Below are 19,112 nucleotides of genomic sequence, written 5' to 3' on the forward strand. Positions count from 1 at the left end.
ATGCAGCCAAATTATAGATGTTGGTACCTCCTGGCATCTATTGGACTAGACTAAGGTTTGTGCCCGAATATGTATAATTTTGATGACAAGAAATAATTATTCCTCTTAAATTGAAATGGGAAACATGAGGAACTCTAGACTTGCTTCATTAAAAAACGTGATTCTGAGATAAACAGGAATCGATAACAGACCATGGAAACCAATACACGGTAAATCATGTGATAAAGTAAACTTCATAAATATACCTATAATAAGAAATCTCTTGCCCCTGGTAACCACTGTACGAGCTCAGCATTGTTGATATCAGTGAGATGCGGTTATTCAGTTGTTAAATGCTCGTCCCGCAGGCGAATACATTGAATCGATAGCGCCGGCCGTGCTGGACATGTGTGTAAATATTTATATATATGTAAATAAACAACAGAGTGCATTTAGTCTTTAGTCCTAACATGCGTTAATGAAGACGAATTCTTTGGGGAAAATACCGAATGGCCTAAACGACTTCAATTTGGGTTTGCACAGACACACGCACACGCATTCAGACAAGCACGCATGCACACACACACACACACACACACACACACACTTACTAACACATGATCCAGAAAGACAGACGCGCACGCGCAAGCGCACGCACATGCACACGCATACATGCGCTCGCAATGTATGGCAATATGGCAATGCAGACAGCTCAACCTAATTTTCTCTCACAGTGTATCTTTGTCGCCTTGGATGTTCAACAGTTCAATCTTATCCTTTAATTATTTGAGACGGTTGGGCAACCTTTAGGTCAAAGCGTTCGCTCGTCAACCCCCAGACCCGATTCCCCACATGGGTACGATGCCTGAAGCACATTTCTGATGTCTGCTGCCGTTATATCGTACTCTAAAGCCATTCGCTGATTCAATACCTTACTCACCAATTCAATGATTCCATACACGACAAGCTGAATTAAAAAGACAAAAGCATGATTGTTTCACGAAAACACCACGTGCCACATGGGCTTGTAACTATCATCAATGTTTGTGCTATCACCATGTCACCACAGATTGTGTGAATGTTTTTAGCGTTAAAAGTCCCTCTTCATGTGACCATCTGATGCCCCGCGATCGCTCAGACATAAAACTTTCCAAAATCAGTTTCTGTTATCCACGTTCCAGATTATAATCCATTTATTCCACTTGATCGTATATGATACCACGTTTCCCGAACAGACTTTGAGACATGACACAGTCACGCCACTCTGTGGGCAGCATGCCATATACGGTGAAGTAAACAACGCCGACATTTGTCCTGGGTGATTACCGACAAGGACAGACACAAGTCGCTGGTATGCATATGTCCGAGCTGTATGTACATGCCATAGACGGTGAGGTAAACAACGCCGACATTTGTCCTGGGTGATTACCGACAAGGACAGACACAAGTCGCTGGTATGCATATGTCCGAGCTGTATGTACATGCCATAGACGGTGAGGTAAACAACGCCGACATTTGTCCTGGGTGATTACCGACAAGGACAGACACAAGTCGCTGGTATGCATATGTCCGAGCTGTATGTACATGCCATAGACGGTGAGGTAAACAACTCCGACATTTGTCCTGGGTGATTACCGACAAGGACAGACACAAGTCGCTGGTATGCATATGTCCGAGCTGTATGTACATGCCATAGACGGTGAGGTAAACAACGCCGACATTTGTCCTGGGTGATTACCGACAAGGACAGACACAAGTCGCTGGTATGCATATGTCCGAGCTGTATGTACATGCCATAGACGGTGAGGTAAACAACGCCGACATTTGTCCTGGGTGATTACCGACAAGGACAGACACAAGTCGCTGGTATGCATATGTCCGAGCTGTATGTACATGCCATAGACGTTGTCTGTTTACTCTTCATGATGAACACAAACACGCTTCCCGGCAATATACATATTTCCCTGATCTATCAGGCCACGTGGAGAGAATAACTGCGTTATTGTCTAGACGGATCGGGTTCGTGGTCGAGTGATGGACATCTTCATCACGGTAGCATCATAAGATCAAAGAAGCTTAAAGGTGTTTTGCATTCTGTTATACTCCATGGCGCTCTTACGGGGTGCCCCGTGAAGATCCGGATTAGATTCTCGTAACATGGGTTTCTATAACGTAGGGCGATGCTCATGCTGTTGATCACTGGATTGCTTGGTCCAGACCAGATTATATACAGATCGCCGCCATATACCTGGAATATTGCTGAGTGCGGCGTAAAACTAAACTAACTCTTGCGCTCATGCGCAGTAACGCCCCATACCATTCCAGGATCTGTCTTTTCTATATTGATTAGCTTTGATTATGATTTCTAATCTCAAAATTAGGTTCACAAAAAACAGCATTACCTCCGTGTCCCCTTATTATCTTGTCACGCCGTGACTTGATTCAAATGTTGATAAAAGCGGCGTCTAATTAGGTTGATTGTTTAACCCGGGAAGTGTTTATGCGAATCGATGTATGGTGCATTCTCACATGAACGGCCTTGACATGTTGCAGAGTGGCAATTAGTGTTAATTTATGTGTTAATTTATGGCAATCTATACGGTCAGAGTGTCAGTTTTGTGCATTTGTTTTGACTCTCGGGGAAATCTGTGTTGTGGGGCAAGGCAACCATTCACGGATCTGGAGTGTGCTCAAGTTCCGTGCCAGGAACTTATTTGTATAGTATAACGTACGCTTCGTTCTCACCCACCATAAAACATTTTCCTGTAAGTTGTACAATAGATTAGATCTCAAGGTTACCTGAATGTTTCCCTTGTTGTAACACAATACTCTGTCAGTGGTGATAAACAACCTAAGTGAGAATGTGTTATCACTCGTACAGCGACAGCTACTGTCAAACCTTCCCCCGACGTGTTGTTTTCATGTTTCTCGTTACAGAAAACATACTCGTCATTAATGTCGTATCGTTCTTATTGATGTTGAACACCTTGTATCTTGGACCGTGACGGTCAGGGTTGGGGTGATCAGCTGATTAGCCCTTGTTAGGCATTGAATAAGTCTTCAGGGATGTGTTCTCTGTTCGTCTTTACTGCACTGAAACCATGAACTTCTATTTTGCAACACACACCTAATACGATTGTCAAGGCCAAGGCATAACCCAGTGGTTAGCGTGTTTGCTCATTGCGGTGAAAATCCAGGTACAAAATAATGCCCCCATGGGTACAGTCTGTGATTGTTGTGGTGTAGTAGGTCGTGATACTACTGTAATATTGCTTAAGGAAGCATTAGTTACTCACTGCCAGTAGTCTCGCCCATTCTGATCTGTGAAATGTTCTGTTAAATATCGTGAATGCATGGTGCAATTCAGGATCTGGCTTCGAGCCGGAAATCAGTCGTTTGAATACATTTACAAATACCCTATGTGAGTTTCGTTATTATCATATTGACCAAATACAGTTTGAATGACATTGTCCTTTTCATTACATATTCAGATTTTCTCGGTGGGACAAGAAAACGTTTTACCAAAAGGCTAGTAAACTGTTCGTAGACATGTACTAACACGTTCCATACTGGTTGAAATATTCCTGATTCGTCATTTTTGATCAGCCAGGCTTTCCCATACTCATCTCAAACAAGACACCGTAGCATGACTGAACTCGCCCTATCGCTAATTACACAGAACTTCGCCTGAGGGTGACAGAAAAGCATTTTGAATCAAAACTTGCTGATGTTGACTATCGAAATTGATAAAGGTACTTATCACTGAGATCTATAAAAGTGTTGAGTTTTCAGTTACCTGGTTTCTATTCTGATTCTCTCCCCGAAGCCAGTCCATCATGCTCGAGATCTTTACAAGCTGTCCCAATAACGTTTCAAAACATGTTACCCTTGCACTGAGCAACAACAACAGGAAGCTTTGTGGATTGTAATCTATTCCTCCCACGCCGAATACCTGAGGAGAGATCCATCTCCAGGCGATAAATCCCCCGTCTCTACGTGGAGGAATCTGATACCCCTAAACTCCGGAGGTAGGTCACGAGATGGTTTCTGTAGATCGTTCGGTATAGCATGAGAGACGATGTAAATGTCATGTAGAGGATACTTGGTAGAGAGGGAGAAAGGTAGGGCTATATGTCTTCAAACAACGGTCCCAGTCATCAACGTTTCAGTCTGAAAATTAATTGGTCATCCAACAATTCACCCCAAACCATCACCACCGGTCGTCTCCCATCCGTTCACACACAAGCACGCGCGTAAGGTACGCATCCCACACGCACGCACACACACACACACACACACACACACACGCACGAGTACACACTCATGCAGCCACACGTGCATAATTATACACACTTGATGACGCACACACACACACATAGAAAAGGGGAAAGTGGTATGCATGCACACAGACACAAATGGGGAAAGTGGTATGCATGCACACAGACAAAAATGGGGAAAGTGGTATGCATGCGCACAGACACAAATGAGGAAAGTGGTATGCATGCACAGACACAAATGGGGAAGTGGTATGCATGCGCACAGACACAAATGGGAAAGTGGTATGCATGCACAGACACAAATGGGAAAGTGGTATGCATGCACACAGACACAAATGGGGAAAGTGGTATGCATGCGCACCTACACAAATGGGGAAAGTGGTATGCATGCACACAGACACAAATGGGGAAAGTGGTATACATGCACACAGACACAAATGGGGAAAGTGGTATGCATGCACACAGACATATATATATATATAAAATATATAATATTACTTAAATGGCATTTATATCTTGAAAACAAACATCGAACCTATTTAAAACAATGATTTCACTTTCGTTTTTTGTTGTTGTTTTTTGTTTGTTTGTTTGTTTGTTTTCTTTGTTTTGAGGGAGGGAGGGGTCGTGATATGCAACCTCTAAATATACCTTCTTAATCTTCTGTTACCGACATGAAAATTATGTAATATATACTTCAGATTTAATCTCTTCCTATCACGGTAAGCCAGTTAAAATATTGTCAAATCAAAAAACCAAAGAGGAATATGACATTGTATTCTGTTGAAGCACAATAAACTTTGTTTACCTCGAGCCTTTATAATCAGAAACTGTTAAGTGGAAACATTAATGTCTTGTGAAAAACGTGTTTCATTCCAAATGTGTTTATATAAAACATATACCATAATCAGTTTAAAAATAAGTTTATCAAGATTTCATATGTTTGAATTTTAAGAATGCCACAGTTTAGTTAACTGCAAAAAACGACATGGTCAGTAATGAAAATTTACATAGGCGTCAGGCTGTTACGGAAGTTATAATTTGACATGAAGTTCTCAAATATAAGCATAAACATGAAACAATATCATTAATATCAATGTCTGAATTCAGAAAAGGCAATATCACTGTAATTCTAAAAGCTATGAAACAATACATGCTATACGTGCAGGACTTTATGGAGCTTACACCAGAATTTGAACTTGATACATATATTAAAATTGTCTGTTTCATCAAAGCAAGGCCAACGTAAAAATCCATCATGTGTCCATAGCACACGTAAAGCAGGCAAAGAACCCTGTAAAGCAAAGTCCGCTTTGCTATGTAGACGACAAACAAAACGTATGGGAACATTATAAGATTTAATAATCATACATAAGTCCACTTTCATCAATCATTGATTGACTGAATTCGGTCTTTGTTAAATGTATACAGGAAGAAATATACGTAACGGAGGTTAGGTCCTTAATGAGACATTCCCAAATCCAGATCTAACGCATTGCTGAAGATATATAATTTGTTTTACGGACATTAACGCTAACAATATATATTCAGTGACTATTTCTTAACCCTTCTGAAGGAAAAAATATTTCTGGTTGTATGTTGAAGTCACTGGTTGTAATTAAAAGTTACGTGGTTAGACGAGTTTGGGTGACATGAAAACATCTAGAAAATTCTGAGTTTGGATGTGATACAGTACGGTGGAACATTTTTCTAGAACAAATTTAATATATTTATTTCCTGGAAATAACATGACAATTCCAACAGCAGCATTGCACCACACCTTATTATCTCCCGCCGCGTTTAGCGGAAAGCGGGGGACATAGTATTAGGCTCCGTCCGTCCGTCCGTCCGTCCGTACGTACGGAGTGGAATATCTTAAAAACCGTAGACTAGATTCTATTCATATTTGGTATGTAGGTTTATCACAGTAAAAGAAAGGTCTCAAAAAGAAAGGTGACCTTTACCTTCATCTCAAGGTCACAAGGGGACTTTAGCCTTTTACGTTGCATCTCAAGAACCGTTCATATTCTTTTGTTTTTCATATTCAACACCAAGCTTTATCTAGGGAAGGTGCTGAGCCCAGTTGAGCCCACATTAGTGTCTTGTGAAAAACGTGTTTCATTCAAAATGTGTTTTATATAATCAGTCGAAAAAATAACTTTACCAAGATTTCACGTTTGAACTTAAAGAATGCCACAGTTTAGATAACTGCAGAAAAACGACATGGTCAGTAATGCAAAATGCATGTCCTATGGTGAACTTCAGTTAATTTTCATGGTCGTCCGACCATACGTACAGATTGGAATATCTTAAGAACCGTTGACTAGATTCTTTTCATATTCGGTATCTATGTTTGTCACAGTAAAAGAAAGGTCTCATCTCAAGGTCACAATGGGACTTTAGCGTCTTACCTTGTCAGCGAGATATCTCAAGAACCGTTCCCTGGATTTTCTTCATATTCAACACCAAGCTTTGTCTAGGAAAGGTGCAGATCCCAGTTGATTTTGGTGACCTTCATTTAATTTTCAATGTCACGGCGACTGTGGTTTTTAGTATTTTCATACACTGGTCAAGGTTTATGTGACTTTTCAATATATTTTTGTGTTTGAACAACTACGGTGCAAGATATCAAAAGAGCTTGAGAGTAATGTTTTTGTTGACATTCTACTTCATCTTAAACTAAGACCTTCACTTTCAGTTTGATTTGATAATATGCGGCGGGGGGTTATGTCACGTTAGTGACAATACTTATTTAACTATAGAACTTTATTGGCGACATTGCATTTTCAGTGTTTTGAACTTATTACCACTATAACAAACTGCTGTGAAACCGTTTGTTATTGTTTTCTAGTCAGTCTTGCCTAAACAAAGGTTAAAGCCCACCAAAGCAGTTTCTTGCTTATTTTTAAATGGCTACTGTCCCCATTTTAGTGGAATGACCGAATATGCAGTAGACGTGCACACGTATACTGCCCAGTCACCCACCTCTCGATATGTGGTGCAGTTCCACACAGATAATGCGTATCCCCATGTGGTCCAGGATGACAGGGCCATGGTGCCTGTAAACATTCTGAATTGGTACAACAGTCTAGTGGTTGATATTGTGAGCAACAATCTCTTCCCTGGGGCATGGTGACATGCATGACCCTAGTTACCAACCCTGATCCCCCGAGCCAGTGAGTCACCTCTGTAGAGTGGTCGAAACTCCCACAATCACAACAGGTTCCAATTTCAGACTCTTTCCCTGACAATCACAACAGGTTCCAATTTCAGACTCTTTCCCTGACAATCACAACAGGTTCCAATTTCAGACTCTTTCCCTGACAATCACAACAGGTTCCAATTTCAGATTCTTTCCCTGACCAGCAACGCTTAGCTGACGATAAACGGCGAACACATGGCTAACCCCCGCCAATGTTACATGTATAGTATTTGTGTGTTCCTCTGACGGGGCCGTATTAACGTGTTTAGCCCTGGTTCCCCATCTGTAGCCGAGAACTGACAGAGATAAGGTAGCATCTCACACAAGTAGGAATAATCTATATGCCAGCAGAACGCCACACGGTGCATCCACCTCGAGACCAACTTAATGTTCGTCAAGTGAAGTTTTCTCAGTGCTAGTAGGCTTTGATCAAGTTACTAAATACGCCACAATACTGGTGTTTAAACACCTGTTAACATCATATTCATGTGTGTAATATGAGCTTTTGCATACCAAAGAAAAACATGCCAAGCTGTGATAATACACAGATGTATGCCTTTAAAGTAGAATGTTTGCAAGTGCAAAGAGCTCCTTTGGGTTGATTTGAGTCAGTGGGTGTATATTGTGCTGAACACAAACTAGTGGTTGATATTGCGAGCAACGTCCAACACCTAAGTAAGTAAGTAAAAATAGAATGATATTAGGGTCACAATATACCTGTACCGTTATCTACCATTAGTGGTGAATGATACAAATGTTATAACGCCCAATAATAGAAAAAAAATGAACAAATAATTAAATAACTATTTGGCATTTTGAATTTGATTATTCGAGAATCGGTTCCCAATTACGCAGGTCGACGTTTATGCTGTTGATTACTGGATTGTCTCGTACAGACTCAATTATTTAAAGACCGCTACTATATAGCTGAATATTGCCTGAATACAACATACTCACTCACCTATTATTCGAGTCCGATTAATTTTCGATTTTAAAGCTTAAAATTGAATCAAACACAGATTAATATTTAATATTTAATCAAATATACCACGGAAATAAATTATTTCGTTCAGCGTGCTGTATTGGAAGGCTGGGCTGTTCAGTCTATCTGCTGTTTTCACCCGTGATCCCTGAATGACCTCCAGTCTTTGTCCTCATCTACATGTATATACATCAGGATGCCATGAGTTACAGCACTATATTGCAGTCATGAAACCAGCGTTATCACAGAGCCTGGCGCCGATATGTCTTGTCGGCATTGATGGCGCAGTTCAACGTCATTTAGGTTTCACTCAGAAATGTTGGATTGATAGTTTATGTGAAAAGCTGGACGATATTAGCTGATAGGAACCAGTCTGAAATGAATTGATTTCTCTTTCAAACCATTACCGTTTTGATATAAATTGGTCAATGATATTTGTTGAGGCATTCAAGAAACTGATTAACTATTGTAGCATGAACTAGCTGAAGCTTTCCCAGTTGTGGATTTCTCTTGATAGTGAGTGAGTGAGTGAGTTTCGAACAACATTTCAGTTGTATTACAGCGTGTCAGTTCATCTTTACGTTTACCATTCTTATGTTTACCATCGTTACATTTACCATTCTCGCGCTTGGCATTCTTGCATTTACTTTTTCTAATAATTACCACGTTTACACATATTATTCTAACATTTACCATTCAAACATTTACCATTCTTATATTTACCATTCTTGTATTTACCATTCAAACATTTACCATTCAAACATTTACCATTCTTGTATTTACCATTCAAACATTTACCATTCTTATATTTACTATTCTAACATTTACCATTCAAACATTTACCCTTCTTATATTTACCATTCTTATATTTACCATTCTAACATTTACCATTCAAACATTTACCATTCTTACATTTACCATTCTTATATTTACCATTCAAACATTTACCCTTCTTATATTTGCCATTCTAACATTTACCATTCAAACATTTACCCTTCTTATATTTACCATTCTTATATTTACCATTCTAACATTTACCATTCAAACATTTACCATTCTTATATTTACCATTCTAGCATTTACCATTCAAACATTTACCCTTCTTATATTTACCGTTCTTACATTTACTATTCTATAAGTTGCAACTCTTATGTTTACCTCTCTCATATCTACCATTCTTAGATTCACCATTCTTCTGTTCTGCGGTTCTTACATTTGGCATTCTTATATTTACCTCTCTTATGTTTACCATTATTTTGTTTACCATTCTTCCGTTTACCATTCTTATACTTACCATTCGCACGAAACTAGCGAGCATGCTTATGGTGATTCCAATCCACAAATAATGATTAGACAGAATGTGAGATTCAGACCAACACCTTAGTGGCTGAACATTTGTCATCGAAATGAGCATGAAGTGTACATATTTTGTATGAGATCACCATGCCGTTTTTATCTGTGCTTGTTTATCTATGTGATTTGCATCACGTATACAGCATGCGTGTAAACTGCCGAGAGAATGGGTATTGGATGGTCACAATATGTCTGAGGTAATGTCAGGGAGGAGATGTCGCGACAAAAGCAGCTCTCAAACTGACCAGAGTGCCCTTGTACTGGACTACATTATGCCTATGTTAAGGCATGGAAGCTACGGTCACCTTAACGCTAAATTCGCTTTGTACAACGCACCCAGGGCCCAGCGACAGTAACGTTATGACTATCGTATGTTCCACGGATTTACATAGGTGCACGTATTTTCACTTCTGGAAACAGAGTACGTATTCATAGCACGTGAGAGTGACAATATCAAAATCCGTATTATTACTATCTAATAATGATTCACGAACATACATGCCCTCGATTGGCCTCGTACAATGATCTCAAGGTGGGCGAGATTTCTTATGTTCATGACTTTATAATTATCACATTGTCTACCATATACTGGTTCGATATGGGGTCGAGTCTCTAATATTCCTGTTTATAGACCACGAACCACATTATTTTGTCTTCAACCAAGCCCTCTTTGCAATGCGAAAATTCTAAATGAAGCAGTCTAAATTTTCTTCAATCGCAAGTGTGACGCCATGTCCGTTTAAATAGCTTCACAGACAGACAGACAGACAGACAGACAGACAGACAGACAGACAGACAGACAGATAGATAGATTATGTTTATGTTGTTTCAAGGGCATTTATAAGTTGGTGGAATCAAACTGAAAATGCTTTACGGTTCAACGTCTTTATTCTACAAGGTCACAACGTTTCGAGACAGTTCCTAGTCTCTTCTTCGGGTGAAGTGAGGGTAAAACTAAAGAGATGTAGTATATATACACATAACAGTAGACAGATGACAATGGGTAACAAGATATACAGGTTTCTGTTAATTGATGTCAGGCTTCGATTGATTGATGTACAGGCTTCAACTCCAATGACTTGTTTTCAAACCTATCGCATATCTCAGAGGATATCATAGAGGTTCTTTGAAATCCTGGGCACCAAGTCCACCACAAGTTCATGGCAACAGTTTCGATCCTAGCCATCGTGTTACCATGACAACCAGTAATCCCCGTCATTCACTGTAACCACCCAATATTCCTTTTATCGATTCTTACAAGCACAGATCAACACTGAATCACAGACTTGATCTACCCGAACCCCCCCCCCCCCAACGCCCCCCTCAAATAAATAAATAAATAAATAAATAAATAAATAAATAAATAAATAAATAAATAAAATATTCATATTCATGGCGAGATAAAGCTGATAATGGAGTCTCTTCGGTGTTAATTGCCTCTATGAAGGAATGATCAATTTGTCTTCTCTGTCTTTCTTTAAATGATATTTCATGATGACTGACGATTCCCAGTTACATGTACAGTGGAAGCTGTCAAAACCGCCATCTGTCTGATCCAGCAAGTTGTCAACATCGGCATAAAATAAATAAAGTCCCTTCCGTGGTTTGTACATTTGTCATCAGCTTTACAATCCAACTTCCATTGTAACAGATACTATGACAAATCTTTCCCTCAGTGTAGATGTCAGATAATGACTGGGGGAACTGCGATGAAGACCAGATACTGCACATGAGCATGATCGTCAGAGTTGATTCGAACCATTCCGGATTTTAATAAACGGCAAAAATCAAGTTACTTGTGTTATGCCGGCGAAACCGTGACTTCCACTCACATATTAGCTCATATTTCAAGACTGGAGAGATTACTAAAGACACGATGTATGTTCCAATGATGTTATTATTTCTAAATTTACTCTTTTTAAATCCCCGTGGTGCCCGGAGACGTGGCCACGTGGGGTGGTTGCAACATCGGAATAAAGATAGTGTTATCATCATGGTCTGAAAAACGGTATTGTCAGTATAGGCAATGTGCCAATAAACATCAGCGTGAGTAAAAGCAGTTGGTCTGTGCGTTGCCAAGTATTGGCCAAATAACCCACCACAGCATTTCACAATTGTTTAAAGAGCCCGGAAATAAACAACAGGTTGTGCGAGATGCAGGTCAGCTGTCATTAACCCAGCGATATGTAAGTACCCCGTCTGTTGGGTGTGCTTCATGAACGGGATTTGTTTAGTGGTGTCTATTAACTGTTCAAGAAGAGGAGTTCTATGAAGTTTGTTGCCCCATTAAAACGTTTTACGTTAACCTGGGTGCTCTTTCGAAGGTCATTGACCGCAGTTCCTGCTGGACCCGTCCTGTCAATATCTCTTCTCTCTTCTGTGAGAGAGTGAGTTGAGTGAAGGGTGGCTGGGTTCTGAGCATGAGTGAGTGAGTGAGTTTTATTATACCGTGCTAATTTCTCACCATCACACTAGTGTTATACCTGCTCTTGTGAAGTGGACACAGTACAGTGGACAGTGCGATATCTTGACGATTCCAGGCTTTCACACACTGTGAGTTAGTGCGTGAGTAGGGTCTTATATATATTCGTCATTTGGGAGACGTTTATTCTGCTGAAATTCATTCTATTACATGTCACCCAACCTCAGCTTACAGGGAGCAATGCCGTTGCTAAGTAAAACTCAGCTTAATTACTGTAAGATATTGAGGTGTCTTCCTTGGCCCAAAACTTTCAGGTCGTGGTGATAACAGCGTCTGGTCGTCAAGCCGAAGACTCGGGTTCGATTCCCAACATAGGTACATAGTTTGGATCCAGTTCCTGTTGTCCGCCACCATAATATTGCTGGATACTCCTGAAATCGGAGTAAAACCATACTCGCTCACTCCGAGGCGTATATACGTAGACTACTGCTCGTCAAGCGGTAAGAGGTAGCATATCCACTATACTGGTGGTGTATCGGTGTAAGGAATTTGTCTTTATTCACTGTTGTTTACTGGAAGCCAAGCCTGTGAAAACATGTACATAAAACACACGGATCGTAGCGTATACCTGTCAGTATATCTGCATTTGTGTTAAACTCTTTTCCAAATCGCCCGTTATATCAGACTCATGATTAATGTCTCGACTTTTTGCTACAACCGTCTAACCTAATCCGTTTTGGTATGCCAAGTAGCATTTTAAGTAGCCCGAGGCTCGTTCAGGTTTCAACCGCTGCAGGAACTGATTTGTTAGCACAAGACAGAAGAAGAGCTCCTTGTTTATCTCTACTTGGAGTCCCGATGTTCCGATTGACTTGAAGTGCATGAGATTTATCCAGTGGTGTTATTTCACCATTTTCTGCTTATTCCATTGCCCGATCAATCACCCTCGGTGCCTCTTGCACGACATGCTATTAACAAAATTGATTGAAAGTGACATTGTCAAGCAACACATGAGATGTGCGCTTCGTATCATGGCTATTTATTCGGGGTCTTGTGACAGAAAACTACTCTCTTATCGCCACGAATTAATTACCTTTGATGACTGAATAAATACATGGAATGTTAGTTTTGCATTAAGTGAAGAAAGTACATTGGATTCACCATCTGTACAAAAATCGTTTGTTTTATCAACGAGAGTCACAGAGCACGCATCACACAATCAGACCACACATATATTCTCGTTTTATTTTTAACTGACATTATTAACGGAGAGTTTTGTGTCATTCTGTTCCCTATAGGGTTAATGTAGTTTAAGAAGTGAAGTCGGTCTCGTAAAACGTTTTGCTATAGCGTTTGTGCCACACATGCAGACTTTGATATTTTAAATACTGTTTTTATACGTTTTAGGTCCAGGTCGAACCGCGAAGATGTTCAAGGAATACACAGAGGCCCTACGTAGTATAGAGGAGAAGTTCGGGACATTGATGGCCAATGCAGGGGTCAGTATGATAAATGGATTACAGTGTTAGGAGTGAGTGAGTTTGCATTGGTTCTACGCCGGCTTTAGCAATATTCCAGCAATATCACGGCGTGGGACACCAGAAATGGACTCCACACATAGTACCCATGTGGGGAATTGAACCCTGTCTTCCGTATGATCTTAGGAAGTAAATAAACTGTAAACATCTGTTGAGTGGGTGATATTATATTGTGCGGCGTTATGAATAGAGATTTTCGATTATCAACAAAGCTGTTGATGAAACGAAAAGTCCCCGTGCTGGCGCATATGCATAGTTTACCGTTATGAAATCATTTACTGAAATGTAAACTATTTGACAAAAAAGACGATGATCTACTGGACAGTAGTTTTCAAGTCAGTGATAGCTTTACTGAATCAATTCACCGCAAGTCTATTTATAGTGGCTGGGTGGTCGGTGGAGATTAGAGGAAAGTTGAGTAGAAGCGGAGTGGGAAAGTAGAAGGTATGGGACAGGGGTGAGTGAGTGATGTTTTACGCCGCCTTTAGCAGTATTCCAGCATTCACGGCGGGGCACACCAGGCATGGGCTTCACACACTGTACCCATAAGGGATATCCGAGTCTTCGGCATGACGAACGCTTTAAGCACTAGGCTACCCCACCGCCCCGTATAGGGTAGGGCGGTGTGTGTGTGTGTGTGTGTGTGTGTGTGTGTGTGTGTGTGTGTGTGTGTGTGTGTGTGTGTGTGTGTGTGTGTGTGTGTGTGTGTGTGTGTGTGTGTGTGTGTGTGTGTGTGGAGGGGGGGGGAGTATATAAGGGTAACAACATGAATATAGAAGGATGTAGGACGTATGAGGGGGTGATGAGGTATTAGGGGTACGAGTAAAAGAAGACACGTGGATAGGAGAAGGGTTAGGAGCAATAGACGTGCAGAGAGGAGAATGGTTATGTGTAATGGGCTGATACAGAGAGGAGAATGCTTATGTGTAATTAACAGGCTGGTACAGAGAGGAGAATGGTTATGTGTAATAGGCTGGTATAGACTGGAGAATGGTTTTGTGTAATAGGCTGGTAGAGAGAGGAGAATGGTTACGTGTAATAGGCTGGTAGAGAGGGGAGAATGGTTATGTGTAATGGGCTGGTAGAGAGGGGAGAATGGTTATGTGTAATGGGCTGGTAGAGAGGGGAGAATGGTTATGTGTAATGGGCTGGTAGAGAGGGGAAAATGGTTATATGTAATAGGCTGGTAGAGAGAGGAGAATTGTTATGTCCAATAGGCTGGTAGAGAGAGGAGAATGGTTATGTCCAATAGGCTGGTAGAGAGAGGAGAATGGTTATGTCCAATAGGCTGGTAGAGAGGGGAGAATGGTTATGTCCAATAGGCTGGTAGAGAGAAGAGAATGGTTATGTATAATAGGCTGATAGATAGGGGAGAATGGTTATATCCAATAGGCTGATAGAGAGGGGAGAATGGTTATGTCCAATAGGCTGGTATAGGCTGGTAGAGAGAGGAGAATGGTTATGTCCAATAGGCTGGTAGAGAGGGGAGAATGGTTATGTCCAATAGGCTGGTAGAGAGAGGAGAATGGTTATGTATAATAGGCTGATAGAGAGGGGAGAATGGTTATGTCCAATAGGCTGGTAGAGAGAGGAGAATGGTTATGTCCAATAGGCTGATAGAGAGAGGAGAATGGTTATGTATAATAGGCTGATAGAGAGGGGAGAATGGTTATGTCCAATAGGCTGGTAGAGAGAGGAGAATGGTTATGTCCAATAGGCTGGTAGAGAGGGGAGAATGGTTACGTGTAATGGGCTGGTTTTGGTTTGCGTTTAGGTCAGAAAAAAAGGAAAGGGCAAATAACTTAGGGACATTGGTAGTGCAGTTCGTCACTACATTACCATCGTAAGAACCACAGTTCGTGTCAATATCAATCAAAACGTCAAATATTTGTTTCAGATGCACGGTAAAATTCGGAAGGGGAACGGCAAACCGGGAGAGGCCATCATCCAGGCGGCCGCAGAGGAGGGGGCGAGCATGATCGTCACGGGGACCCGGGGACTGAGTAAACTCAAGCGAACATTCCTCGGTAGCGTCAGTGACTACGTGGCCCACCACTCTCCCGTCCCCGTCATCATCTGCAGGCGGAGTGACAGGAGTACATAAACACCTGCCAATAAACGCGGGCATGGTTGTACATTTCTGAGTGCATAACAGTGACATATACATATGCTAAACCTTTACAAACGGATCAAAGGATAATAGGTATAATTGTCAACCCCAAAGAAAGTGATGACATTTCTGGACGACGTCGATGCAGCTGACGTGAAATCAAAGATGACACTTGACGCCGTTGACGTCAACACCATGATGTTCAGCGGGACACCCAGCCGTCGTTGTCTCCCATAAAGACAAAAACTTTTGAAATAAGTTCCAGAATATTTGATGCAACGTAGCTTTCGAAGTTCGCCGTCACCGACGTCGCGATTCAGCCCACGTAACGTCTGCAGGCGCATGGACAACGCTAGGCGGTCTTGTGATATGTTCTTCACTAGTCTGCTTGTAATGAGCACTTTGTTCCGCTGCATGTTCCGTTATCAGTGGTTTGTGTTTATATACTTGTTTTGACATCCCTCATCTATCATGGCTGATACTACGCTGGCGACTGGTTTCTATGAATTTGTTTGGCTGTCAATCTTTTAAATAGTAGATAAATAGATCAAATACCAGTTAAGAGGCTGTTATTGAATGTGGCTTCTATTTCAGCCCTCGCTGTTCTCAACTGCCAACATGACACTTATAAAACTGAAACATGAAAACGTGAAATGGGAATTTAGATACACTTAGAGTGTTTGAAATGTAGGGTGCATGAATTGAAAATGTATTTGAAGCGCCTGTAAAATATTTACATAACTACACTATCTGTAGGGAGAAGTACCGAATTTCAAATGGTGAAGATTGTAATCCCAATAATGTTATTATTGTTTTCTTTTTCGATTATTGTTTGAACAAAGACACTTCGCTCATAAGATTTGGCGGCTGTCTTTAAAACAGTAGATATTACCATGTAATTCTGTGTATATGTTTTACAAGCAGTAAATAAATATATTCTAGCACAATACTACTCAAAACATGGGTTATGCACTGTGCTTACATTCGCCGAAATGTAATGTATGAATGGCGATAAATACAGTAGAACTTTGTTAATCAGGGCCATTCGTTCCTTAGTAAAAAGGTTCACATTAACGAATATGAGAAGATCGTATATTACCTCCGCAAAAGAAACTGAGTTTCCGGTATGACGAGGTGTAACTATACCTCAGTGTTCATCACTTTGAAATTCAGTCCTCAGTTACGTTTAAGGAACATTATTTTTATAATTACTGTACTTGATTTTGTTCTGTATGCCTAGTATTTATTTACCCTGTATTTACCAGTAGAAGTTTCGTCTTTCCCCCGTGCATCCAGCTGCGATTTGATCCATTTTAAAGGGGGACGACTCTCCAGCTAAGTGTCGATGTCAGTTACAACAAAACTTGACTGATTATATAGAAACTGAAATTATATAGCATCTGGCAGATGTTTATGAATATAATGCCAGTATTACGGTGTGGCGCCAAGCACGTGTTAAAGTGCCTAGACGACCTTGACTAAACGAGAGCACACAACGGACGGAAGTCCCCTTTTACAAACCTGTACACATTTGTCTATCGAAACCCAGCACTGTGTAGCAAGTTTGAACCAGCTGTGGAACCATTTGTTATGTATTTAGTCGCCTTCTCGGTATTAAACTTCATACCCTGCGATGCGATGTTGGTGTCGATCTCGTTGCTGCTGCTATTAACTGAAAGTGAGTGAGTGAGTTGGGTTTTACGCCGCTTTTAACAATATACCAGCGATATCACGGCGGGGGACACCAGAAAATGGGCCTCACACATTGTACCCATGTGGGGAATCGAACCCGGGTCTTCGGCGTGACGAGCGAACGCTTTAACCACTAGGCTAATCCACCGCCCCCACAATTAACTTAAACTGGATGAGTGGTGTTACACCTCTTTTAGCAACATTACATGCGGGTCCACCTGGTATGGGTTTCACACATTGTACCCATGTGGGGAATCGAACCCGGGTCTTCGGTGTGACGAGCGAACGCTTTAACCACGAGGCTATCCACCTGCCCTTGTTACATTAAAGGGGTGTTGAGTTACAACAGAGATGGGTTTAACGGGAGTTTCCACAGTGTCACGAATGTTTCAGGAGCTACGGAGGTGATAAAATGTTTCTAACGTTGCTGAAATTATCAAGAGTTGATATGTTTCTGACAGGAAGGATTATAATCATGGCAAATGTAGGATTCAAACCCCGACCATCATGCCATTGCAGCTTATCACAGCGTATTCCTCACCTACTAGTAAGTGGTGTGCGATATTATGATCCTCTTCAAGTTATACACCACAGACAGGTGTGTAGTAGTGTCGTGCGGCAAAGACAAACATCAGAATGACCCTAATCAAGACACACTGAGCATGACCCTTAAAGATCCAGGTTAGAATTGATCCTCAGTACCTTGTGCTTGTCGTACGAGGCTACTGACCTGGTCGGTTTGTCAGACTCCCTGACATGGCAGACATATGTCATTGTATACCAGTTCACTAAATTGATGCGCCAGCTGTTGATCACTGGATTGTCTGGTCCAGACTCGATTATCTACAGACTGGTGCCATATAGATGACGTAAAGCTGGGTTCGGCGTTAAACATGAAGCTGACTGAGAAATATATATCTCATTTGATGAAACCCGGAAGCCAGGAGCTAAATTTTCAAACGGTTTAGTTGTGCAAGTCTTTTCTTGTTCCTTAGAAATAGTTGAGTAGACAAAAACCCATTTGTCCTTGATGCCGTTGGTTTGGTACATCCTGATCTCTTGACATAGATCAGAAATGCAACTAAGTATCTCCACTTTGATTAAGCAGAAGGCTTCTGTGTTAGAGATCTAAATTAATAACCTCAGAAAGGTGTATAGTGGCTTCAACTAGCCAGTGCTACCTGGGAGAATTCCAGTTCTCTCTCAGGGATGCGTGTAGAGGGGGCTAGGGCCCTGAGTTGATGATGAACTTTATGAGCATGACTGTGCCAGGATCAACCAATCCTCTTTGTTGTATTATTTCATTTATATATTTTTTGGTTTGTAAATGACAATAATCCCGTTATGTCATGTAATAGTGTGAATTACAAAGTAGTTATAAACAATCATCTTACTGTTTCTCAGCTCTCCGTTCTCAGCAACGGGAATCATGCTTAACAACGAATTTCGGGGATAGAAAACTTGTTTTCGAGAAATATTTTGACGGTCATCCTTTTCTTTATTCATGCAAAACAACCGATGCAGCTTGTAAATAAGCTTTCTGTGTTAGTTCCTTGT

At 41.0% G+C, this 19,112-nt stretch overlaps 1 protein-coding gene across 2 annotated transcripts in view; it reads left to right on the plus strand.

The window, feature by feature from the left end:
- Nucleotides 1-17,497, plus strand: part of LOC137296642 (universal stress protein YxiE-like) — a 32,874-nt gene extending 15,377 nt beyond the window's left edge. For both annotated transcript variants that reach the window (XM_067828456.1, XM_067828455.1), the window contains 2 exons: nucleotides 13,623-13,714; nucleotides 15,651-17,497. In XM_067828456.1, coding sequence (XP_067684557.1) covers nucleotides 13,623-13,714; nucleotides 15,651-15,857 — 299 coding nt within the window. In that variant the 3' untranslated portion in view covers nucleotides 15,858-17,497. The remainder of the gene's footprint in view (nucleotides 1-13,622; nucleotides 13,715-15,650) is intronic.
- The last annotated feature ends 1,615 nt before the right edge of the window (nucleotides 17,498-19,112 follow it).

The sequence above is a fragment of the Haliotis asinina genome, chromosome 9 (assembly GCF_037392515.1).
Source record: "Haliotis asinina isolate JCU_RB_2024 chromosome 9, JCU_Hal_asi_v2, whole genome shotgun sequence".
In the NCBI taxonomy this organism is placed as follows: domain Eukaryota; kingdom Metazoa; phylum Mollusca; class Gastropoda; order Lepetellida; family Haliotidae; genus Haliotis; species Haliotis asinina.